The sequence below is a fragment of the Metopolophium dirhodum genome, chromosome 3, assembly GCF_019925205.1.
Source record: "Metopolophium dirhodum isolate CAU chromosome 3, ASM1992520v1, whole genome shotgun sequence".
Classification (NCBI taxonomy): domain Eukaryota; kingdom Metazoa; phylum Arthropoda; class Insecta; order Hemiptera; family Aphididae; genus Metopolophium; species Metopolophium dirhodum.
In genome coordinates, this window is record NC_083562.1 from 36,287,852 (window position 1) to 36,314,458 (window position 26,607).

General features: G+C 29.6%; 1 protein-coding gene across 3 annotated transcripts in view; it reads left to right on the forward strand.

Moving 5' to 3' along the window:
• Positions 1-2,167: 2,167 nt before the first annotated feature.
• LOC132941463 (uncharacterized) overlaps positions 2,168-26,607 on the forward strand; it is a 33,706-nt gene continuing 9,266 nt past the window's right edge. For 2 of the 3 annotated variants that reach the window (XM_061009526.1, XM_061009528.1), the window contains exons 1-12: positions 5,159-6,081; positions 6,155-6,305; positions 8,050-8,128; positions 8,377-8,444; positions 8,579-13,527; positions 13,586-13,951; positions 14,020-14,139; positions 22,834-22,920; positions 25,320-25,400; positions 25,800-25,876; positions 25,953-26,346; positions 26,419-26,591. In XM_061009526.1, the coding sequence (XP_060865509.1) occupies positions 6,009-6,081; positions 6,155-6,305; positions 8,050-8,128; positions 8,377-8,444; positions 8,579-13,527; positions 13,586-13,951; positions 14,020-14,139; positions 22,834-22,920; positions 25,320-25,400; positions 25,800-25,876; positions 25,953-26,346; positions 26,419-26,591 (6,618 nt within the window). In that variant the 5' untranslated portion in view covers positions 5,159-6,008. Of the gene's footprint in view, positions 2,187-5,158; positions 6,082-6,154; positions 6,306-8,049; positions 8,129-8,376; positions 8,445-8,578; positions 13,528-13,585; positions 13,952-14,019; positions 14,140-22,833; positions 22,921-25,319; positions 25,401-25,799; positions 25,877-25,952; positions 26,347-26,418; positions 26,592-26,607 lie in introns of those variants that run through there. The other variant, XM_061009527.1, reaches the window with a different exon arrangement.

Here is a 26,607-nt window from a genome sequence, read left to right on the forward strand (position 1 = left end):
TTTAACACCATCCATTACAGTGACCCACTTGTAACCTACTGTACAGCAGAGCGACATCCACTTATCCACCTTTTATTTTACTCAATTTTAATAAAACAGTGATGAGAATTCGTATCGGGAATAAATAATGACCTCGTTGCGAGACACCCCCAGAGGCCTAGACCTTATAAGTATATTATAAGGTCTATGGAGACGACTGTTTTTTTTTAGCGTTATAAGGTTATCTGCTCCACATTATAGGATATTACAACTCTATGCTCTACATCGACACATCGAATAATACGTCCAACATACGGTATTTTGTTAAGAGGGCGTATACGAAATTTTACTTTTTTTCAGGAAACAAATGAAACTGATTAAATACTCAATTTTTAAGATAGAACATTTATTTATACATTTTATTAAACATGAGACTCTGTGGAACTAAAATTGCTTATTAAATTGCTTAAAGTAAATTTATATTTAATGTTATATTCATTTAAAAAAAATATATGTGGTGTAGGCCCTTTTAACAATTTCAATTTTATAAACGCCCTTCTAAAAACATATAATAATAGTGGTATAAGTCCTTTTAACATTTTCATTTCTACAAACGTCCTTTTAATTTTATACAGTATTTGTATATCTATACATTATACTATATTGTATCTATTAACTTGTCGGTTTATTGTTAACTGATAATATGAAATTGGAGGGAAATTCGTTATTAAGTGTTACCAATACAAGTGATGTTTGGTGTGTAACCTAGTAAAACCACTTTGTTCAATCTGGTCGTATACAAATACCAATAATCATAATTATTCTTATAAACTGTGAAGGTTGTAAACAATTAGCATGCATTCGGTGTGGTATAAGCCCTTTCAACAGTGCTGTGCAGATTATTTTAATTTTTAAAAGGGCGTCTGCATATCTTGTATTCGGTATTGCTATCTTCTTTTTCAGTAGATGTATACGCCATTTTACCAGAATATGCTCGTGATTTTTCTGAACATTTAGATAACAAAAACGTATTTTTCGGTTTTGTGTGGTAAACGCCCTTTTAACAAGATACCGTCGATATTATTATTTATCCCCAATGCTTTCAAAATTGCACGGATGTACGGCACAAGACACCACAGACCTATTAACTAAAGTTACTTAATACTTAGTTAATAGGCCTATGCACGACACGCGCGTACCCATAATCAGTTGGTGGTTTGTGACAACCGATAACGTCGAACCATAGATATCTATACTAACTAGATAAGGTATATATTATAATCACAGATATCCATAAAGTACTAGATAGCGAACTCCGGCCATAAATTTCAGCGTCAAAGTCGGAGGGGGCAATTTATTGTATGCTATTTTATATGGTAAATAAGATAAATGATGATTATTTCTAAACCTGTTGTTTTTAAAAAATAAAAAATATTTTATATAAATCATTTTACATTTACTATTTTATTTTACCAATGAATTACTATAGATATCTGTGCGTTGAACTTATACCCGATAACTGATTCTGGATAATATTCTCACATACGTATAAACATAGAACACCGAACGATAATATGCCGTTGTAACTTGTAATCATAGATAACACATAAAACAGATGACCTACTCGGCCGGCAAAGTCGTTCCTCATACGCAGCGATCAAAATGACTGACATCCGAACCGAACTGTACATATGATAAGCTATAACTATATTTTTCTTTATCCCTACTTTTTATTTATTCCGCGGTGTTCGAACAACTAGCGCTGCCGCCTGCCGGGGACTGACTTCCTTACTAATTGATCGGAACCAATTTTTTGTACAGGGTCGAGGGGCTCAGTGGTATTATATTATCATGTAACTGTTACATTGTAGGTACCGGTCAAATGTGATTTTGGTGGGGATTCAGTATAATATTATACATAACTACATCCATGCTCCATATAGTATATGATTTAAAGGGTAGCACTGCATTTGGTAGGAACCGCCGCTTGGAGTGCCCGTAGCGTAATTAGGAATTTGCTTTGGGAGGGAGGGAGGCGATTGTGTTTTTTTTTTTTTGTAAAATCTGTAAACTACATAACACATCATCGTACTATACCTTATTATAATAATATAATCATACAATCTCCGAAAAGCTCTATAAGGAACAGAACTCAAAAAGAGGATATTAGCGCAATATTTGTTTTCTTCCAGACTCACGCATGACAGGTATGTTCATAATCGTTTTTTGAGTAATCTTAGAGCATAATCATCTATTGTAAAAATCATGGGGTGGGTTGCATAAACGTACTGTACTCCTGTAGCGACTTACCGAACCGTTTTTCAAACAAAACTGGGCGTCGCTTGAACGCTCGATAGTGGTTTGTAAACTATTGGTTACCGGACCTCTAAGTTACAGAGCACAGATTGGATTTTTGTTCGGTAAAATATCATTGATGCTATCAATATGCTATTGGTAGTTTAATTTATTATTTGGTAACAACGGTTATCAATAATTTAATATTTCTCTATGCAATTACGCATGGTTTAAATATATAAGATTATTGCAATAGTACCTCCCCCCACCACTATATCATTTTATCACGTTAAGGAATTAAAATGGCAGCGTAAGGGGACGCGACCTATATACTGGCTATGTACCCTTAAAATGCCATTTATTTTCGTTTGATAACAATAATATAGACTAACCTTGTATATTCAAGCCATGTAATTATGTAACACTAGCACAATCATTAACTTTATAGAATGAATAAATTACCGGGCCGGTAACATATTTACATACTGTTTTTTATGCTACCCATATTTAACCCGCCCATAGAAAATAATATCTTTGAGGGTTTGACATATCGGTTTTCTACACCGAACTATTTTTTTCCAATGGTTCACTGTTATTTTGAAACACCGTCATAAAATAATAATTGTTTAGTCGCAAAAATAATATGGAGTGAATACTGATGTGTCATAAGTAATAACAAAAAGATGTAAAATGGTCATTTGTTTTTAATCTCTTGTAAAATTAAAAAAAAAAAAATGTACCTATTTCCTAACAATTCAACATTATTTTGTTTTACTGCGGATGCGTAGACATTTCTAAAAATTAAGTTTAATATTAAGCCCTTTATACAAAAAAAAACATGAATTCAGGGTTATGCGTTCTAAATATTTTTTTGTTACCTTTATCGTTGAACACTTGGTCTATTATGATATACTTATTGTATTATGTAAAATATTTTAGTCATATGTATTGACAATTATTATAATATACAATATTATTTGGTCATTTCTACTGAGAAATGAAAAACGACAAGCTGAGCATGAAATTGAACTGCAATACGATGACTACGCATGTTGTTTCTAATAGTTGAACACAAATTAAAAACTCATTTCGTCGTGCGAATGTACCAACAGTGAAAACTATGTACCTATTTACGAGTAGACGTAGTTATTACTCATCGCGCGACAACAATCTCTGTGCGCCCGCATTAGTTTCAAATAGTTACCTACCTATTAGTGAATGTTAGAATACTTCGAAACCTACCTTACAATGCACTCGAAATCCTATTCTTATTTTTCTAAGACATTACATCGTACTATGACGTCCGTAAAAATGTAAATTGTAAAATATGCTCGCTCTTGCGGGCTACCAACAATAATTATTAATCATCTATATTCCATGGGATGATGATAATATTATATACGGGATTAACATTTAGGGCCGTTCTTACAATGCCCGGTTAAATGTCGGTTAACGCTAACCGACTGATAACAGATTTTATTACCGGCAGAATTCGGCCGGTTAACTTTAACCGGACATTGTAAAAACGGTCCTTACAGATATTATACAGTCCGGATTTTTGTGTTTAATAAATCTTTAATAGGTAGTCGTCATTCGAGAATATAAATTCGATTTCGACATGTATTTCGAAGTTCGACTGGTTTGAGTGTAATTTCTTGAACGCTCAGTATTGATTATCGGTAATATATACTACGTATACACTCGCATTAAATTTCTTCCTTGAAAGTATCGATTAATGAGAGTGACCTTATTACAATAGTGAAATAAATTATATCAATACAGTAAATTGCTCCAGCTAAATTCTCATTCTATGGTTGCTGCCTTCCCATTACAATAACCATGACGAAGTTGAATAATTGTAAATTTTTGTTCAAACCAAACAATTTTATCGCGCGCCGGTATAATATACGAAAGTAGTAGTACTACTGGGATCTACCTACCGCGTTCGCGGAAAACGTGCGATAATATATTTTCGGTAGGTCACACAATAGCCGGTATAATATTGTTGGCGTTTTTATTGTTATTATTAGTGTTGACGGTGTTTGACGTTTGTTGCGAATTACGTCTACTCTCGTCGGAATTTAACGATCGGAGGTCGGCGTAGAAAGGAAGAGGAACACAGTTAGTTTTCGTAATAAACGGACGAACGCGTTGTGACGGGCGGACTCACGCAGAAGGGCGGCCACGTCCTCAAATGAAAATTTAAACTGTTCGCGCCGACGCCGTTCATCGGCGAATTTAAAAAAAGGAATACTATTCGCTTCTGCCTTGTGAACTACGACGCGACGTAACTCGCATTTAGCATATGCGGATATGCCCGTTCTATAGCCATTTCAATTGTAGGCCGTAGCGACTTGCAAATCGCACTTCTGTTAAAAACTAAACTTGCAGCAATCTATAATTTATAAGCTATCCGACATCCATAGTATTTGAGACAATTTTTTTTTCACGATATGGTCTGTCTCGTATGTGTATAGTGATTAAAATATAGTAATAATAATAATAATAATAATAAAAAAAAAACGACGAAACATATTTTATACAATAACATTGGTAACGTTTATTCATTTATTGCATAATGTGTGTAAAACAGTAGAACACAAAATCATCAATCATCGGCGTGTCAGTGTTATCGGTAAATATCGCAGGAGAAAAACAAAATCGTAAACACAACAAAACCGGAAACCGAGTGGCAACGTGACGATGCGAATCACGATCTTGTAAACGAAAAGCAATGATTAACTACAACAGCTGCAGGCAGCTGATGGATCTTTTAGCCGCTGCGCATTTTCGTTATCGCGTCGCGGACAGCACTGTAGAATGAGAAGCGGGAAACGATGCGATGAGACAAAGGGCTCAACGCGATCGGCCGACACTACAATGGTGAACCTCTTAACTTGTCCGTCGCTGAAATGAATATTCTACAAACATCGGCAAACACATCGCGGCGCGTCGAACGAATTCGGAAGACTGCAGCTGACTAATGACAAAAAAGGATAGAGCGGAGCGCGAACGAAAATCTCCCCACCACCCCCTTCTGAACCAAAAACGGCACTATAGCCTGCTGCTTTTGTAGCGCTTGGACGGCGCGCGGCGACGAGCACTACACCGCACCCCGCGCACCATCGTCGGGTCAACCGTAGAACGTTCGTAGTTTCGTCCGGCGACGCACACAGCAGTACAGCACTAAGTTACGAGCCCACAGTTAACGCTGTTCAGTGTTCACAGTCCTTCTTCTGTTGTTCGAGTGTACGCCGTTCGTTCGTTTTGTGCCGGACCGTCGTTCCGTCGCCGCCTTGCAACGCTCGGTGCATGTATCTGGGCTGCGCACAACTGCCGAGCCTCTCACCGTTCGGCGTTCGTGCTTTTTTTTTTCGAACAAACCACTCGGTTTTGTCTCGTCCGCTTCAACTCGGTTAGACCACGCGGGTTGTCGTCGATTACCATGTGAATTTTATATGACCGTTGGCGCGTTTTCCTCCGGTCCCGACGAGTTACCACGTGCCAATATTATTATGGTACGCGTACCACCGTCGTACCGCCCGAACCAGATTTTTCGGCGATTCACTTGACGCCGCCGCAACTGTTTATCCCCCCCCACCACTTCTTTCTATAATATCCGCCATCTTTGTTTTTTGTTCCGTCAGTTTATACTTCATTTGCTACCGGACCGTGGTTGGGCGAGTACGTCTCCTGCATTTCGGTAAAATATCGACCACGTGTTTTTCGAAGCCATGGGAGACGCCGACGACCCACCCCGTGATTCAAACCAACCATCTCCAAACGATGTGCTCGTGGCTCCCGAAGGTATATTGTATTCATTTTGTTCGTAACCCAACCTAACCCAACCATGACCTCTCATTGTATGCTTTGTGCGCAGAAGACCAACATTACTACGGTAAACTGTTGACGCACCTCCAGACGTTCTTGCCGTTTCTCACGGAAGTCATCAACAACAGCGAACTTTTAGACATTCTACCCGACCGTGTGTCCAAGTTGCGGTATTTGTACGAACTGGTGGACGCCAAAAGGTTTGCGTCTTACCTTAACCATATTATATCATTATGCCAATTGTTTTTATATTACATTGTACTTAGCATAGGTTCTAATTTGTAAACATTAAAATATGGTGTATTATTCTTTGGTTTAGGTTAAGTAGTAAGTACAGATACTTGAATAAAAATAAACACTTAGGGGATTTAGAACGCCGTTAAAAGAAATCAACTGATTTACAAAAAAGTAAAACTAATGATTTTAATTTTGAATTTTTGTTTATACATTGTTGCCGATTTTCCAACACTTATATGCTGACATTCATGGTGTATATATTTTGTACAATTTCAATTTTGTATTATCAAAATTTTGATCTCTTATTTTCTCAATTTTAGATAGATATTTTAACAGAGAATAACGAGCAAAAAACCTTCTATTTAATTTATCTTTTAAATTCAAAGGAAGCTGTGATATTAGCCATAGGGTTTATGATGCATTTGATGAAGGTTATCTTTCGAAAATATATTATTTCAGATTACTTAAAATTATAACGAAACAATTCTAATAAATGATCTGTAATTTATACATTTATACACGCAGTTCCTAAATTAACCAACATTTTAATATTTTTTTGCAACATACTTCACATTAAATTTACATTTTAGTTTTATATGTCATAGATGAAAAATGTATTATGGTGTTTCAGATTATTAATGAGTTTGGATTTATCTTGTGATTTATGGTAAATACTTTTTTTGAATTGCACCCTTAATAATCACTATTTGAAACTTCATACATTACCTATCCAATATTTGCACATTTTCTACTGAAAAACTTCTGTATTTTGTACTAGTTCATTAGGTTGGCTTTTATTTATTAATGTTATCATTTTCTTATTGTTACAAATGATAAACACCTATCTAAATAATTATTATGTTAGAACAATTTTTAGTACCTACGATCTACCTAGATGTATTACTGTTTTTAATATTCTTAAGCTAATGTCATATTTGAAGAGGATTGGTCCAAGATTAACTTTATATAATAACTATATAATTTGCAGCTTACCTAAAACACGTTATGTAATAATACAACTTTGAAATACTCTTATATAATAAAACATTTATTTTAATTATAAATTGTGGAGGTACATTCATTGTGAATGTCCTATAATTATGTCTTAAAATTATGATTATTATTTGTATGATGTTATATGCAAAATAAACAAAGACTACAGTTAAATGCATGGAAGTACAAATACTTAAAAATGAGTTTTGTTTACATAGTAGGTATTATATTGAGCTAATATTAATTTAGTTCCCATAAATTATATACCTATCCATAGTATCAATATAATATGTACAATTGGAAATTTCTATTCTTTGTTTCCAATGATTAAGAAGTTGTTTTATTTTGGTAATTAAAACCTCTTTGGAATAATAGTGAAATTATTTACTAAAGTAAATAAATAGAATTCTTAAACATTTTTTTTTAGGGACGTCATAAAAAAATACACAGAAACTAAATCACCGTGTTAAAGTTGTTCATTATTGTTTTACAAATAAAATATATTAGTATTTATATCAACCATAATATATTATTATTTGTTTCTCATGTACTTGTATTTTATTTTGTAATTATTTATCACTAAATCATTTAAAGTTTGGAGTCAAAATAATTAATTAAATTTAAAAATTAGTTAGGTATTACAATATTATGTTAAAATATTCACTATATTTTAACAAGAAATTTTGTTTGTATTTATATATTTTTTTTTCTTAGGTTGTCACCAGACCGACTAAAAACTTGTAAAAAAGTATTTTATGATTTATACGATAACTACAGTAATCCGTTAAACTACGTAAGTGTTTTATTATTAGTCTTTATTTATTATAAACATATTTTATAAAATATATAATATTTTATTTGTTTGAATAAAGTCCAAATGATGCATTAGAACAGTAGATTTTCATTATTATTTACATTTTATTTGTTTATTTAAATAAAATATTATCTTGAATATATATACTAATTAAAATGATTATGGCATATTTAACATACACTAGTTGTAATGTTTATATATTAACTTATACATCTGAACTTTCACAGTATTTACCTCCAGATTTTAAAACTAGTTGGATGCAAGAAATAAAGTTAAATGACGAAGAAAATAATGTGTAAGTAGTGTATATTTTTCTTTATATATCATTTTTTTTTTTTTATTTGTATCTAAATACATTTACAATATTGTTACTAAATATAAGAAATTATTTATTAGGCATTTTTTTTTAATAAAATATTTTCTTGGCAGATCCTCTGAAGTAAGATGTACATCTAACAAAAGTAATCAAAACGAAAATAGCGAGTCTGAACTTTCCAATAAAATACCAGTACCAAGTACTAGTTATGAAAAGATAGTTAAAAATCAAATGGATTGTTTAGAAGATTTGCCACCAAATAATGAGAATATTATTAATAAAAACTTTGGAAATGTTGAAATTGGCGAGTCATCTTGTATCAAAAATTCAATCAATGATTCTTTGCTTGCAAAGAGTGATCTACCAGAGTTCTCAGACAGTCGTATAAGGCTTAATAAGATAATTGGTTTTGCAACCAATGCTTCTATTGCAAAACTTCTTAAGTCTGATGCATCTATACCGCATACTGAACTTACTACACAAATTTTTGACGAAATGATCAAACAAAAAAATGGCCAAGTTATTTATAAAGATATGTTAAAAGGTATCAACATGGATGATATTGATGTTAACTATGTAAAAAATGTAATAGACGGTATAAAAAGAGCTAGTTGTGTGGAACCTGTTCAGCCACCACCATTACCTCCATCAGATCTTATGGATTTGGGAGCATCAAGAATAAATTTAATATCAAACACTGCACCAAATTCTAGTGAAGTAACTCGTGATAATGTTTTATTAAGTAAATCTTCGACCAATATTCATGTACAATTGAACACTGAAATAAATAAATTGCATAAGACTGGTCCATCAAATGAAACTAAACCAAAGTTTATATCTGCGTTAAAACCAGGTACATTAATTGATCTTGAAAGTTCAAAAGTAGTTCGTGCTTCATTGCATATAGAGTCTCTTAGACCCGTTATCAAATCAAATGAGAAAAGTACTGAAGTTAAAACATCTCTCATTGACATAAGTGTCCCTCGTGATCCAAGAATAAGGCATAAAACTTTATTAACTTCTGGAAAGAATGTTAATCCATTTAATACACCTGTATCATTAATATCAAATGCGCAATATACTTATTCAACTAATAGTCAAACTCCTTTTGCTCCAAATAGAGACAATTCAAATGCCAAATTGTTTGATACTAGAGCACAGGAAATGTATAATGGCCAAAGTTCATCAAGTCATACAAATATTCCAATGTTAAATCCACCATTTTCTTCAGAACATAATGGAAATCCAATTCAATTGAAAAACAGGCCATTGTCTGTAAACCAAAACGAACATAATCGTAGTGATGATAAAAAAAATGATTATAGTCAATTCAGTAATTCTACCCAAATGCATCCATCCCATATTGAGCCATTAACCAAGTATTGTGATCCAGTGCCATACAAATCTCACTGTAATGATGCATCCAAGAGAGATCCAAGACCATTGAAAAGTGTTAAGGCAACTGTTTATCATAATTACAAAGAACATAGAGAAGCCAAGTTCAGAGAACAAATGAAAAGTTATGCAAAAAATAAAAACCAAATGAACCAGGACCATGATCTATATCGTAGCTCAGTCAATGAGAAAATTGAAAAAAGTAACATCATTGATTCTTCTTATAATACTTTTGGACCTGTAAATGAAACAGCCAATATTAAAAAATTTAAGATACCCAAAATTAAACATAATGAAGAATTTAATGATAACAGTTCAGAAAGGAACTCTAAACTTAAAACATTTGGGGATAATAAAAATGATGCAGATGTCTTAACAACTGAGAAAAAATCCAAAATACACTTGAAAGCTGATACAATTAGAGAACAATATTTGATAAATGGTCAAAAATCTGAAACCAATAAAAGTAAAAATTCAAAAAAAGACCTCAAAATAACTGATGAAATTATTGATAGTCGTATGGATAAAACCTCAGAAATTGAAATAACTAAAAATAGTAGTACAGGTGGAGATCTAAGAATTAAACCAATGATTATGAACAATAAATCAGAAAAAGATAGTTGTCCAGAAAATAATCTTGAAGAAATTACTGTTGACATTCCAAATAAGGCTAATAAGGAAGAACTTGATTCTAAATCTGAACAAAATAACATTTTAATAAACCCTACAAACCAGAGTAAGCCTAAGAAACTTAAAAAGTATTCCAAGGAAAAAGAATTTGAAAAAATTATTAAAGAAGCTGCAGAGAGTTTAAATGATGATGTATGGGGTCCAAGAACAAGAACAAGGAGTTCTGTGATGAAAAAAGAAGGAATCCTAAAAACTATAAAAGTAAACCACTCAAAGCCAAAATTTGAAAAAGACAATACAACAAAAAATTATAAGAAATTAGAATCTGGTGAATGTAGTAAGAACCTTGATAATGTATCAATTCCGAACTTGGAAGATGTTAGTGGACGGACTGAAATCGGACATAACATTATATCATCTACATCGAAGGAACAATCAGGAGTTGTTAATTCTACAACAACCGAAATTGTGTGTAAAAGTCAAGAAAAAAATATTGTTTCTTCTAATGAAATTAATTCTACAGCTGATAATAGCCCTAAAATTGACGAGAAAGCTTTAATTGACATTTTGAAAAATCCAAAGTTTATGACTGTGATAAGTATACTTCAAGATGAAGATAAAATGGAAAAACTAAACAAATTGTTAGAAAGTTCAGATATCAATACCAATGATGATAAATTAAAAAAAAAAGGTATATCAAGTAAAGAACAAATTGAAATTGATGAAAAAAAAAAGATTAGAAGAAAAATGAAAAAAGAAAAAAAGAAACGGAGAAAAATGAATAAAAGTGTTAGTGAAGAATCTTCTATTGAAGAAAGTAAAAATGAATTTTTAAATGACATATCCGATAATAATTTTAATCAAGCAGAAGACATAGTAAAAACTAAAAGGAAAACTAGCCATTTAAATGAATTATATGAAGGAAATACTAGTTCTGGAAATATTAACGGCCATTTGTCAACTGATCAACATAAACTAAAATCTATCAAACGTAAAAAATCTAAAGTAAGCTATGGCAATTTTGAAATACTTAAAGATAAATGCAAACCAGAATTAAAAGACTTAAAAATTGTTATTGCTAAATTTGATAAAAATATTAAGAGAAGTAATGACTATAATTCAGATATTTCAAGTACAAGCAATGATATACAAATCAATAATAAACCAAAAAATGTTGAAAGAGCTGAAGAAATAAAATCTAAGAAACCTTTTTTAGGTCCATTAAGTGTTAAATTAGCAAGACAAAAAATGGAAATGGAAAAGAATAATTCTCAAAGTGAATGTGACATTAAAAATCCGTTTGAATTTGAAACTAAAAAAGTTAAAAAAGGATCAAAATCCATTGATAGATTTAATAAGAAACGAAAATTAAATTCTGAAACCTTAAATAGTTTAATGACAGAACAACCCATTGTTTTGATACGACCTCTTCAAAACCCTAAGCCATTTGATGATGAAACCGACTCCGACAAATCAGTTGAACAGAATTCTAATACATCAACTTTTATTGTCAAAAAACCAGAAATAAAAAAGGCCAGACCGTCAGAATTAGATAAACTTCATGCTGATATTAGTGAAATGTATGATTGTGAAGCTGTATTAAACGCTTCAAATATACGACAATGTAGAACCAATAAACAAATCGACTATGTAAATACAAATGTAGTTATGTCAAAGAAAAAGAAAATGTCAAATATTGAACCATTGGATTCAAATGATGATCAAAACGAGTTTGACCTTAATGTAGAAATAACAAATAACACAAAAAAGAAAATTAAAAAATCAACAATTAAATTAAATACAAAGAAAAAAATTGTTAAAAAGTCAATGGCAAACAAAACTTTACCACCAGTAGTAGTGAAAACTGCAGTTTTAAATAAAATATCCAACAAACAACAGGATAAATTAAAAAAAACAAAAAAGAGAAACAAGAAATTTATGAAGTCTAATCGTAAGCAATTAAAGGTGGTATTGTCAGATGATTTTGAATTGAATAATGTGTTGAAAAATAATATATCTACTGAAATAACATCTAAAATCATCACAGAAAACAAATTTAAGGACAAATTTTATTTTCAAACAGCTGATAATTCTTTGGAATGTAAATTTTGTAATTACAAGGCTAAAGGATTGAATATTGTTCGCCATTATAAAGATCAACATTGCGAGGAAGAAGTTTTGCCATCCAGATTATCCAAGAATTGTACTGAATCATTAATACATCAATCTTTAAAAGAAAATTTTGGATATCCAAATTCCCAAGATTCAATACCAATTTTTCATCAGTCTGTGAATGTTAACTATACCTGTGTTTTTTGTCAAGTTATTTTCCATGATTATTTTAAGTTCTATGATCATATTACTGGTCATACTGGAGAATACAGGTACAAATGTAAAATGTGTGAACAAATTTATTCAAATGAAGATGATTTGGATAAACATATTTTAGAACACACCGACTATGATAAAACTGGTGGAATCTCACATTTAAAATTTCCAAATCCAATCCGTGGTAAATACATTTTTGGATATTTATGTTCCTTTTGTTATTATATTCAACTTGATTATAATAACATAGTCAAACATATGGCATCACAACATTTTGATGAAGATAAAAAATTGAATGGCCATTGGACAGCTATACGTATTAGTATGTCTGTAGCAGATAAAATATACACAGATTCTTCAATTGATTTTGATAATTTGGTAGGATGTTTACCTCCTATTCAGTCTGATGAAGTTATTTCTAAAAATAAAGATAATGAAGACCAAAATCAACAATTAACTGTGATGGATTTAAACATACTATCAAACGAGAAAAAACAACCAAATTCCTTTTTATCTATTAAAAAAGAATCCAATGAACAAAATATTGACGAAATTCAACAAGAGTCAAATATTGATGGATATTTTCCTAAGTCAAATATTGTTGAAAATCTGCCAAAATCAGTTACTCATGCAAATCCTCCAATAACAGTTTATGACAAAGTTCTAGAGTCAACTAAACTTCAATTTTTACCAGAACAAGCTAATCAGTGTAAGTATATATTTAAGAACTAATGGTATTTATTAAAATTGATTTTTTTTTTTATTAGCTCCTAAAGAAGGAACAAGAATCACCACAGAACCGCTTGCAATGGAATATTCTGAATACACATTAAAAGAAAATTCTAAAAAATGTGTCATTGCTGGCTTCAGTTGTGAATTGATAAATTCAATGTTATTGTTTAAATGCTCAGTATCAAATTGCCGAGAAAATCAATTTTCTACTGTAGTTTTGATTGATTTTTCCAAGCATATAAATAAGAATCATCAATTTGTAGTATGGGATGGATATTGCGAAGCATGTAATCACAAACAACCGATAGTTTCTGAACACTATTATGTAAGAAACGCTTTAGAACATTTAGTTACTCATCATTTGGTTCTAAAGAATATTGAACAAGATTCCAATACTTCAGGTATGTAAATTTTAATTGTGTTATTAATATTTTAAAGATCTATAATCTAATAAAATTAAATTTTCTAGCAAATCTTGGAGATTCAAATGTTGAATGTTTATCTTCTTGTCAGGACACAGTAGAAAATACACCATTTGTAGAAAACTTTTTGAAAGTTCGTTGTTTGCCTGGTGATAAATTATCCATTCGTAAGTTTACATTTTGTTATTCTTTATATCGGTGGTTCTTAACGTTTTCAAATCACGGAAAACTTATAATTTTAAACAATCTCTGCGGATCAAAGCCATTAAATAAAACAAACAACAGTACTTGTAAATTGTAATTACTATAGCAGTAGAGCAATAGTTGTAAAGTCATAGTTATGAAAAACAATTATTACTATACTAGACATTAGTAATAAAGTAGGTTGAATTAATTTTTACCAAAAAATTGCATTTGCATAAAAAGTTTCAAGTACCCACATATAATATTTTTAAATTACAACAAAATAACTAAAACCATTATTCTTTGTTTAAATATCTAATTTGAACTTGAAATATCTTAAGTTTTTTGGTTACAGTATGAGAAATCTTGTTTTAAATTTTCAATCCTTAGGTATAAAAATTGAACATTTTAAACAAATAATTCTTAATTTTTCGAGATTTGATAAACTATGTCAACATTTAAATTTTAAATGCTTACAAAAAAAAAAAAAATCATTCCTATGCATCCTTTATATTTTTAACTGCTATTAAAACAACTTATGAGAGATCTTGTATTTATTTTTTGTATCTTATGTATAAATAGAAAATTTTTTTTTTTTAATTATTATTTTAAATACTTTTTGTGATTTTGGGGAGTTTTGTTTAAAATTCTTCAGACGCTTTTAAAAATCTATTGTGGATTTACTCTCAATTTTTTTTTAAATTTCCACAAACAACAACTTAGGGGGAGGAGGGCTATTGTACTAAAGTTAAGAGTTTTTTGACCTAGTGAAAATGTATTTAAAAAACTTATTAGACAACATTTTCTCATGCATAACTCCAAAAAAAGGTGGGTAAGTGGATATCTCTCTGCTGTACAGTAGGTTACAAGTGGGTCACTGTAATGAATGGTGCTAAATTTGAATTCAATGATATAATATCATCGTATAAGAAAAACGATTCTGAGCGAAAACGGTCAGTCAGCCTATGATATTACCAAGTATATTAGATGATATTATTGTGAATAAAGTAATTTATATATAACCTATTTACGTGGACCCTTGTTTTAAATTTTCAATCCTTAGCCATAAAAGTTAAACATTTTATACATTTTTAACTACAAAATAATTAATAAATTATAAATTTGATAAATGTTGTCGAAATTTGAACTTTAAATGCTTATAAAAAAAAACTGTGCCTATGTATTTTTAATATTTTTCAACTGCCATTAGAACGATATATCAGGAGCCTTATATTAAATATTCACGCTTTTTTACCCAACAAATAGAATTTTATTGATATTTATAGAAAAAAAAACTAAAAAAATTGAAAACTGACAATGTCCGTAAACAGCTCAAATAGAGTCAAAATATTTTCAAAATTTTATGGTGTATAGAAAATGCTAATATAAACATTCAGTGAAATTTTCAAGTATCTACAGTCATTCGTTTTTTAATTACAATAAAATAAGAATATTGTTACATGAGAAATCGAGTGAATATCAAATGTTGTAAAAATATAAATTTCAGACGCTCATAAAAATTTAATTTAAGTTTCTTGTAGATATTTTTTTTTGATAAAGGTAGACAAACTTATGTGTAATCTTATATTACATTTTCTAATCTTAGATTTAAAAAGAAAAATTTTTATGAATTCTCAACTCAAAATAATTTGCTAATTTTCGTGATTTTTCAGTATTTTGTCAAAATTTGAACTTTAAATGCTTATAAATAAAAACTGTGACAAAGGATTTTTAATTTTTTTCATCTGCCATTGAAACAATAACCTAGGAGCCTTCTATTAAATTGTCAAGCTTTTTTACTCAACAGATAAAATTTTATTGATATTTATAGAAAAAAGAACTAAAAAAATTGAAAACTGACAATGTCCGTAAACAGCTCAAAAAGAGTCAAAATATTTTCACTAATATAAACATTCAGTCAAAATTTCATGTCCCTACGGTCATTTGTTTTAGAGTTACACCAAAAACCAAAATCGATTTTCTCGAAAACAGAGTTTGCGTAAAAATTCCCGTTTTTCCTTAATTTTTCTTTTGTTTTTCACGTCGCTTTTGAAAACTACTGGAAAATTTTACTTTTGACCCCCCAATGTACCAACTAAATTCACTTTCCTATCAGAAAATTTACTGTTGAAGAAAATCTAAGCACTTTTACAGTCCTAAAAGGTAATGACAGACACAAAAAAAAAATTAAGTAAAATTAAAAATTAAAAAAAATAAAAAAATAAAAAAAAAACACACATCATTGTGAAATCAATACATTCATCGCTTCGCTCAGAATCTAAAATTCTATTTAGTTCTGATATAATTTGTTATAATTAAAAGTCTGATCAGTCATGTTAGTTCCTTTTTAGTGATAGTTCCATCACAACAATGAACTTTTCTCTACAGAGGTATATATTAGATTAAAACTATATAGGTATGTATTTGGATAGTTGGATATCCCATACCGTCATCGATCCTCGTCGACGATAAACAATAATGATATTATTGATAACCATTTTCTTGATAAATAGGTAGTTCTAATAATTAGTAATAATATTTTCCTATAGTTAAATAAATGATAAAGTATAATAACAGTTAAGCAAAATCTTGTTGCATAATAAATATATATTATATTTTATTGATTATATATATTTTGTGATTGACTTAATTAGCTTATTCTGGTACCGTAGTCGTCGACGACTGGAGAAAAAAACCTTTAATGAAACTATTAATCGACGTAAACCGATATTGAATTGTCCATAAATGATAAATATATAATATAATATTGTTATTATGTTGAAGGATAAACATGACGGCACGTTTTTTTTTATTTAACAAGGATGATAAATAGAAACAAATTAAGAATTAAAATAATAAAAAAAAAGTATTCAATAAAATAGGAAAAAATAGGATTTCAAATACCATTCAAATACTTCAAAATAAAAAGTATTAAAAAAGTATTCAATAAGGAAAAAAGTATTCGAATACTTTTACTCAAATACATTAACTCAAATACTTTACAACATTGTCTTTCAAATCTCCCCATGCCATTCTCTACTCTGTCCGTCAGTCTCTTCTTTGGTCTTCCTCTGCTCCCTTTATTTCCGTCAACATTTTCTTAGTCACCTAATGTTATGTGAAGGTGCTATTTTAATTATAATCAATAAAACATAGGGATATGGTTAGATTTAAAAAGGAAATTTTTTATGAATTCTCAACTCAAAATAATTTGCTAATTTTCGTGATTTTTCCGTATTTTGTCAATATTTGAACTTTAAATGCTTATAAATAAAAACTGTGACTAAGGATTTTTTAATTTTTTTCATCTGCCTTTGAAACAATAACCTAGGAGCCTTCTTTTAAATTGTCAAGCTTTTTTACTCAACAGGTAAAATTTTATTGATATTTATCGAAAAAAACCTAAAAAAAAAATGGAAATTGACAATGTCCGTAAACAGCTCAAAATAAGTCAAAATATTTGGAAAATGTTATGATGTATAGGAAATGCAATTATAAACATTCAGTCAAAATTTCCAAAAAAACCAAAATCGATTTTCTCGAAAACAGATTTAGCGTAAAAATTCCCATTTTTCCTTAATTTTTCTTTTGTTTTTCATGTCGCTTTCGAAAACTACTAGGAAATTTTCACTTTTTACCCCCCAAAGTACCAACTAGATTCACTTTTCTATCAGAAAAGTTACTGTTGAAGAAAATCCAAGCACTTTTACTGTCCTAAAAGGTGAAGACAGACACAAAAATAAAAAAAAAACACATTATTGTAAAATCAATACATTCATCGTTCCACTCAGAATCTAAAAGTTGAAATATTTTTAATATTGTATGGTGTATAAAAAGTTCTTGTATAAACATTCAACGACAATTTTTATATATCGACGGTCATTTTAGAGTTAACCAAAACACAAAATTGAATTTGTCGAAAACTGGTTTTGCGTAAAAATCTCAAATTTTCCTTAATTTTTTTAATTTTCTCAACGATTTTGAAAACTATTGAGAATTTTTTACTTTTGCCTATCAAAATAACAACTATTAGAATTCATTTGTAAAAATTCTTAAGGATTTATGTTAAAAGGATTGAGTGAGTTGAAATAAAGTATTATTTTTATTATTCATCATTGCTCCGCCTTGAATCTAACAATGTTAATACATTTTCTATACAATATATATTAAAATATCCTAATACAACAACCAATTAAAAATGTAGAAACATAGTACCTATGTCCTATATAGATCCAAATGTATTTTAGTTACCACCTATATCTATGATTGGGTCTAAAATATGAATTATGATTTATTATAAATCAAAAATAAATAAATAAAATACATTAATCTCTTATATTCATACCTTCTTAAGCATTGCATAGCTTGTGGATGAGGAGTCAATATTAAAGTTACAATGTAATTTATTATGTTTACAGTTTGCGATAACCAGATATTTTACACACATTTAGTAAATATAATACAATATATACAATTTAATTGAATTATAAATTTAGATTAAATAAAAACATTGGTAGTCGTAAAATTTAGTCCGGGCACACAACTTACACAACTGTGACACCGTCAAGGCAAAATAATTTTACCCCTACCTCTGTAGTGTGTGCCAATCTTAATACTGTTGACTGATAATTACTGCATAATGATATATTGATATAACATTTTTTGCACATTTCATTTATAGGATTATAATGTACATTGAAAAAATTGTAAAATTTCGGACTAAGGTAATCCACAAATATTTGCTCAAAACCGGTGTTTTTATAATTAGTTTTGGCCAGGGAGTCAAAACTGGTTAAAATATTTCGGGTTTCGTGTTAAAAACCTGGTAACATTTTTGCGGGTTTAGGGTTGTGTTCTGCAAACCGGCTTACATTTTTTGCTGGTAACCCGGGTTCAAACGGCGGTCCTAGCATCATATGTCCTACTTTCTCTAATTTGTTTAGGGTTATCCATTCTATTATTATATAAAACTAATTTACTGTATCCTTTATTATCCATAATATGACAAATTTATTAATAAACTGACTTAATGACCCAAGCCATTAGTTCTTTATAGTTTTGTAATCTACATTCTACAGTAAATCGTCCTTCCAAATTTAATTTAATTTGCGATTGCAGTTTTATAGCTTTTTAAGTAAGTCCTCTCTAAACTTTTTTGTTATTGCTGAAGCCTGAACTATAGCAGTAGTACTATACTTAATAATTAATATTCTGAGCGGAGCGATCAATGTATTGATTTTATAATTTATTCTTTGTTTTTACGATAAGTTGTCGAAATAATGGTTCGATTTTAGACTTCAGTAACTTCACTGGTAGGAAAGTGAATATAGTTGGTGCATTCAAGCAGTGACGTATACATAATTTGTGTATGGGAAACCCATCCGTGCATTATATATTTATATTATTATTTCTTAAGAGGGACGCTACAGCCTCATGCTTAGTCTCTACAATAACAACAAATTGTACGTACTGAATATTCTATTTAATTCAAGCATGTTTAATATAAGTCCGAACTGATCTATTTAGAGATGTATGCTGTAAATTTACCAGGTAAATTTTTACCAATAAAAAATTTGACCATACATTTTACCAATATTTTTAACCGGTAAATTATTTTTTACCCAAACAAATATGTGGCCACTCTAATCAAATTCAATCAAAAACGCCTATCCCGAATTGCAAAGAGATATCATTTTTATCAACTGATAGTAAATACCAATACAATAATTATTATACTAATCACATTTTCTATTTTCTCGATACTGCATATTATAACTATATAAGTAATAGTTAAAAGTAATATAAATGTTTTGACTTATAAACATAAAAAAGGGAATAAATGTGAAAATAAAAATGATGTGTTCATTTAATACTGAATCAGAACAATAGATCCATTTTAGATTCTGAGCGAAGCGATGAATGTATTGATTCTACAATGATGTGTGTTTTTTTTTAATTTTTTAATTTTTTTTTTTTTTTGTGTCTGTCATCACCTTTTAGGACAGTAAAAGTGCTTGGATTTTCTTCAACAGTAAATTTTCTGATAGGAAAGTGAATTTAGTTGGTACATTGGGGGGTCAAAAGTAAAATTTTCCAGTAGTTTTCACAAGCGACGTGAAAAACAAAAGAAAAATTAAGGAAAAACGGGAATTTTTACGCAAAATCTGTTTTCGAGAAAATCGATTTTGGTTTTTGGTGTAACACTAAAACAAATGACCGTAGGGACATGACATTTTGACTGAATGTTTATATTAGCATTTTCTATGCACCATAAAATTTACAAAATATTTTGACTCTTTTTGAGCTGTTTACGGACATTGTCAGTTTTCAATTTTTTTAGTTTTTTTTTCTATAAATATCAATTAATTTTTATTTGTTGGGTAAAAAAGTGTGAAAATTTAATATAAGGCTCCTGATATATCGTTCTAATAGCAGTTGAAAAATATTAAAAATACATAGGCACAATTTTTTTTTATAAGCATTTAAAGTTCAAATTTTGACAACATTTATCAAATTTATAATTTATTAATTATTTTGTGGTTAAAAATGTATAAAATGTTTAACTTTTATGGCTAAAGATTGAAAATTTAAAACAAGGCTCCGAGTAAATAGGTTATATATAAATTACTTTATTCACAATAATATCATCAAATATACTTGGTAAAATCATAGGCTGACTGACCGTTTTCGCTCAGAATCGTTTTTCTTATACAATGATATTATATCATTGAATTCAAATTTAACACCATCCATTACAGTGACCCACTTGTAACCTACTGTACAGCAGAACGACATCCACTTATCCACCTTTTTAGTTCTTAATTGGTGAGTTTACCGATATTTTTTTGCGTAAATTATCCATTTCTACATCTATTATCAAATTATTGTTAGGTGAACCTCAGGTTTTATATATATTTTAATTTTAAAGTAACTTATGAGTATTTTAAAAATATAAATTGCTAATTTCAAACTACTTTTAATACTTGTTATAAAATTAAAATTAAAAAAAAAAAACCATATAATATAATACTATTACTTCTAAATTTGATAATAGGATAATTCGCTACAGTATTATCACGACAGTGTTATGACGTGAATTCAGAACGTCCAATTTTTCATATTACGCGTTTGTAAGACGGTGTCAGCGCTAACAAAACTATTTATTTAAAATAACCTATAGGGGGCTTTTATCTAAATCAATAAGGAATATTTGTAGGGGGGGGCTAAGCCCCCTAGCCCCTCCCTAGTTGTGCCAATGTTGCCCTAGTTGCGTACGCGAGTATAGCATCCTCTTAAAACTTTTTCTAAAGTAGGAAGATTATGAGCCGCACGGACAAGTTATCGGCGGCGGTGGCGACAGCCGGTCTGTCAATTGTATTCTTATTTCTTGTAATAATATTATATTTATAAATTTAACGTATGATTATTGATTAGTCATTAGTGTAATAGTGTGCCATCTGTTTGATGTGACAAAATAAAAATTTACAATAAATCCTTTAGCCATTTTATTTTTTACAGCCATTTTTTTTTCTATATTTCCTTTGAACGGCTTAACAGTAAGAACACTATTTTACAAAATTTAAAAAAAAGGCTTATCTAAACCCCCCCCCCCCCCTACATACCCTCTTTGTATACGACTATGCATTCGAGAAGCCAAAATTGAAAATTCCCAGTAGTTTTCTAAAGCGCAGGGAAAAATAAAATTCGTGAATTTTTACGCAAAATTGATTTTGTTTTTTGGTGTTCCCTACTCAAAAACAAATAACTGTAGATACTTGACATTTTCTTCGAATGTTGATATTAGAATTTTCTATCTAGTATATTTTCTTTTTGAACTATTTACATGCATAAAAAATTTTCAATTTTGATTAGTTTTTAGATTTCTAAAGATATGTTTATATAACATATCCCCGTTATGACGGTCCGTTAGTTACCAGCACGTAGTTACGATTGTTGATATTAAATTATTTACTTATTGTCTGTACTCAGTGGTTACTGTACATATTTACATATATACGTATCAATTGTTTATGAACTTATAATTTATTGCGTTGTATGAAAATAAGTTTGGAAACTGGGAATTTAGTATTCACTCAGAATGAACCTAATTTGTTATTTAATTATTGTTAATAAACAATTTTCCGCTTGGGAAAAAAATTTGAAAATATAAAATAAAATATGGGTTTCTCGAGGGTTGTTATTAGTATAAGTGGCCGAGCGGACTAGGGTATCGGTTGCGACGCGCACCGTCGCCGGTTCGAAACCCTGCCACGGGTGGCACTTCTCTCCAGGCAGTCACGTTGTCTGGAGAGAGGCCGCCATCCCCCACCCGTGCATGGCAGATACGGGTGTCCCTAAAAAAATCTGACAAACTAACAAACAACGTGTTTAAACCTACAGTACCCTCCCCACAGTTAAAAACCACCGAATGGCCTAAGTTGCCGCGGGTTAATTAATAAAAAAAAAAATTCTTTATTTGATTGATAAAACTAAAACTTCTTTCTGGTTGTGTATATTATACTATACTTTTTTTTTTTATTAATTTACATATTAATAATGCGCATTAATTATTTACCTAATACAGTCATATATTTTGTAACATATTATTTGAAAAAATATATTTAATTAAAAATGGTTTCTTAATAAAGAAATATTATACATCTATCTATTTTATACAGATAAACCTAGCAGTTCAAGTATTACCAATACTTGTGAGATGTCTGTTAATGAATCACGTGATGATACAAATTCCAATTGCAAAAATGGTAATGAATAGTTGTATAATATATTATATTATTTATTTATTTAAATATACTAAATAAAAACTAGATAAATTTAGTATGAATCCTAGTCACTTGAATGTTTTTTCCAAATTCTAAATGTTGGAAATAAACCATGATTAAAAATCTTAAAAATGTATTGAATATGGATCAGATTTTTAAATTACGGGAAAATGGTGGTTTTTGAATTGTTGACATAATGTACCATATTTAGTTTAAGAACTGTACTCGGCAGCCGACTTGTGCGCATGGGTGTTGTGCATGGGTGATCGTTAAAATAAACGTACAAACATGTGTTGCCTGACTGTCACCCAACAACTAGTTGCTGCTAAGCATGACGAATTACATAGGTATCATCACAGTTGTACTAGTTTTGGGCATTTTCTTCACCTCCGACTGATGTCTCGTAGTTCTCCACTTCTCATTGGTTGATTTCGTTCTATGTTATATATGTACGTATATATTATATAATGATATGATTGATAGCCAATATGAAGTGGTGAACTACGATAAAGGCGATGTAAAGAGCGGAAAATGCGTATCAAAATACTGTGATGATACCAGACAATTAATTTGTCATGCTGCTAAGTATACCAATACCTTCATAACTTGAATAGAGTATAATGTAGCAAAATACCATTTAGGGGATTCGATACCGTGATTTTCTGTTTTTGTCTAACACACGCGTGACGTAGTATTTTAGACGTGTTTTTTGCCAAACATACCAATTGATCTAATGAAGCGATAAGAATTCTGAAAACAGATTTGAATTTGTCGTCAAGTCTACTTGAAATTGGCTTTTCCACGTTTTTGATATTATCCCCCAAATTCCTTTAAATGTCATATTAAAAAGGAGTATTTAAAAATTGTTATATTTAAATTTTCGGAGAAGTTAAAATCAAAAATGTGGGGAAGTCAATTTCAAGTAGACTTGACGACTAATTCAAATCTGTTTTTAGAATTCTTTTTTTCTTAACATTATTTTGAGGTTTCTTGGATAAAGATAAGAACACTACATAAACCATATATTCGTAACCTAACCTAGATATTCGTCTCCTTATCATCGAAGTCGGCCGCCATTTACAAAGCAGGAAATGTTTTCAAAATAATAATATCACAGTATATATTATTAATTATTATGTATAAATGTTAATATAGCCTGCTTTATAAATTGCGGCCCACTTCAACATTGGTCACAACTAGTGTTCGGAACGTTCACTAAAAAATTGAATTCATTCACGTTCACGTTCATATTTTTTTCAAATGAACACGTTCACGTTTTTTGAAAATATAAATGCGTTTATTTGATTGTTCATTTAATTTGTATGTATCGTTTAAATATTAATACCTACATTATCGTGGAAATCATAATATTATTGTTGTTTTATGCCCAGCCCTCTTAAATTTCACGTATTTTATTTTTATAATGAAATTGTAATATAATATTATATATTATGATAGTATAATCAAAATAATATAATAATATGGCATTACATATTATTATCAATCAGTATTTATTAAAAATAGTAAATAAATTTGAACGTCTTAAAAAGGTACCTCATGTTTATTTGGAAATAACGAGTGACGTTTATGTATCTTTCACTAAATATGAACGTGCGTTCATTCCAAACACTGGTCACAACTGTAGTATAAAGACTTAGACAGCTGTCTAGTTGTTGTAAATATCTATTGCATAAACTATTTACCTCGCCTAAGAATCTAGAAAATAGTTATGAAACCTTCACAATTCAAGTATCAATAAATTTAAATTTTATAATATAATACATGAATAATATATAATGGAAAATATGTATATTTTACTTAAGAGGATGTCAGCGCTACATTTGTTTTCGCTCTCTGGCCCATGCGCAACATAGACAAAACTCATTTACGTGGAATCGTTTTTTCTATGTTTTTAAGCAATCTTTAGTAAAATCATTCATTAAAAAAAAGATAGAGAATAATATTTTTGAAGGAATGACATATAGATTTCTCTAAATGTTGTTTCAAAACAATTTAAACATCATTTAAATGTACAAAAATTTTTGTTTATTTTGAAAGTCGAATACAAAGTCAAATAACAATAAAATATAAAATTGATATGTCATTCCCTCTAAAATATTATTCTCTATCTTTCTTGTAATGGGTGATTTTACTCTAAGATTACTTAAAACATAGAAAAAAAACGATTCTGCGCAAATGTGTTTTGTCTATGTTGTGCGTGGGTCAGAGAGAGAAAACAAATTGTGTGCAGACATCCTCTTAATTCTGTTATTTAGTGTGCCTATTAAATTGATTTACTGGATATATTAATGATTTATGTAATGATTAAATTTGTTACCTTAACTTTTTAAAATATAAATATTATTTATTTTCTCCCATAGATTTCATAGAAAACAATATGTTTGGAAACCCTGAACAATCTAGCCATAAAATATTACTCGGTACCCAATGTCAAACATCAGGTATGTATCAGGTGTATTTCAGCTACTAATTTCATATAGTTTGTTAGTAATTTAAAACTAATATTCCTTCTTAAAATGAATTATATTTATGTCAGACTTATCTTTGTAAGTATGTGGAATTAAACAAAACTATTTTGAGAGTACCTAAAAACAAATAGGAGTAGTAATTTATGTAGCAGATGTTTAATATTAGTTATTAATTTCTTTTACAATTCTAAACTATAATAAATTCTTGATTGTCCAGGATTCCTAAAAACAAAAATGTATTTTCTCTTTTAATATTATGTTAGAAGTTGCTGCCACAATTAAAATAGAAGCTGCATATCAGTTGTTATTTGTACAATAAACTTAAAGTAAAATTAATTATTGATGTGTCTGTTTTCTTTTTTATATATATAGTGAATCCAAACATTAATCATGGTTCTAATGATGAAAGGTTTCCATCACAGATTACTGATGTTAAGAGTTTAAAAAAGGTACATACATTTTTTATTAAAATAAGAAACACACCATTTTGTAGACCTAATCATTTTTTTTACTTATTGTGTTTAGGGAAAAGTGAACTCTTCTAAAATAAACTCAAGTGCATCTGATAACAGTGATCTTAATATGTGGATGAAAGCAAAAACAAATTGTGAAGTTATTCTTCCTAATTCCGAAATATTTCTTGAAGAAGGTCAACAAATTGTTAATAATGGTGTGCCTGTAGATGGTACAATTTGTTGTTTAATAGACACAGCATATACAAAAGATTATATTAGAAAAGTACGAGAATTGCCGATGAATGTAATGAAAACAAGATTAGCTTTTAATGAAATGTCTGCTTTGCCAAGACTATTGGGTCTTTTTAAATGTATGGACAGAACCTGCACAAAAATTTTTAGCTCTAAAGATTTATTTAAATTACATATGAAATTACATTTTTCAAATGCAGAAAAAAAAAAAAGTAAAACGTTTTTTTTTTAAACTTTATTCATACAAAAAAATATGTTTTCTTATTAATTTCTGTCTGTTGTAGAAAACCAAATTTATAATGTTGAACAGTTTAAAATGTGTGCCTATTGCTTTAAAGTGTTTGATGATGAAGAATCTTTGGCTAACCACATTTCTGAAAAATACACATTTTGTGAATACTTTTGCCCTCATTGTTTTTATCGTGCTTATACAGCCTCTCATGTTTTGGTTCATCAGGTAATATAATTTTTAT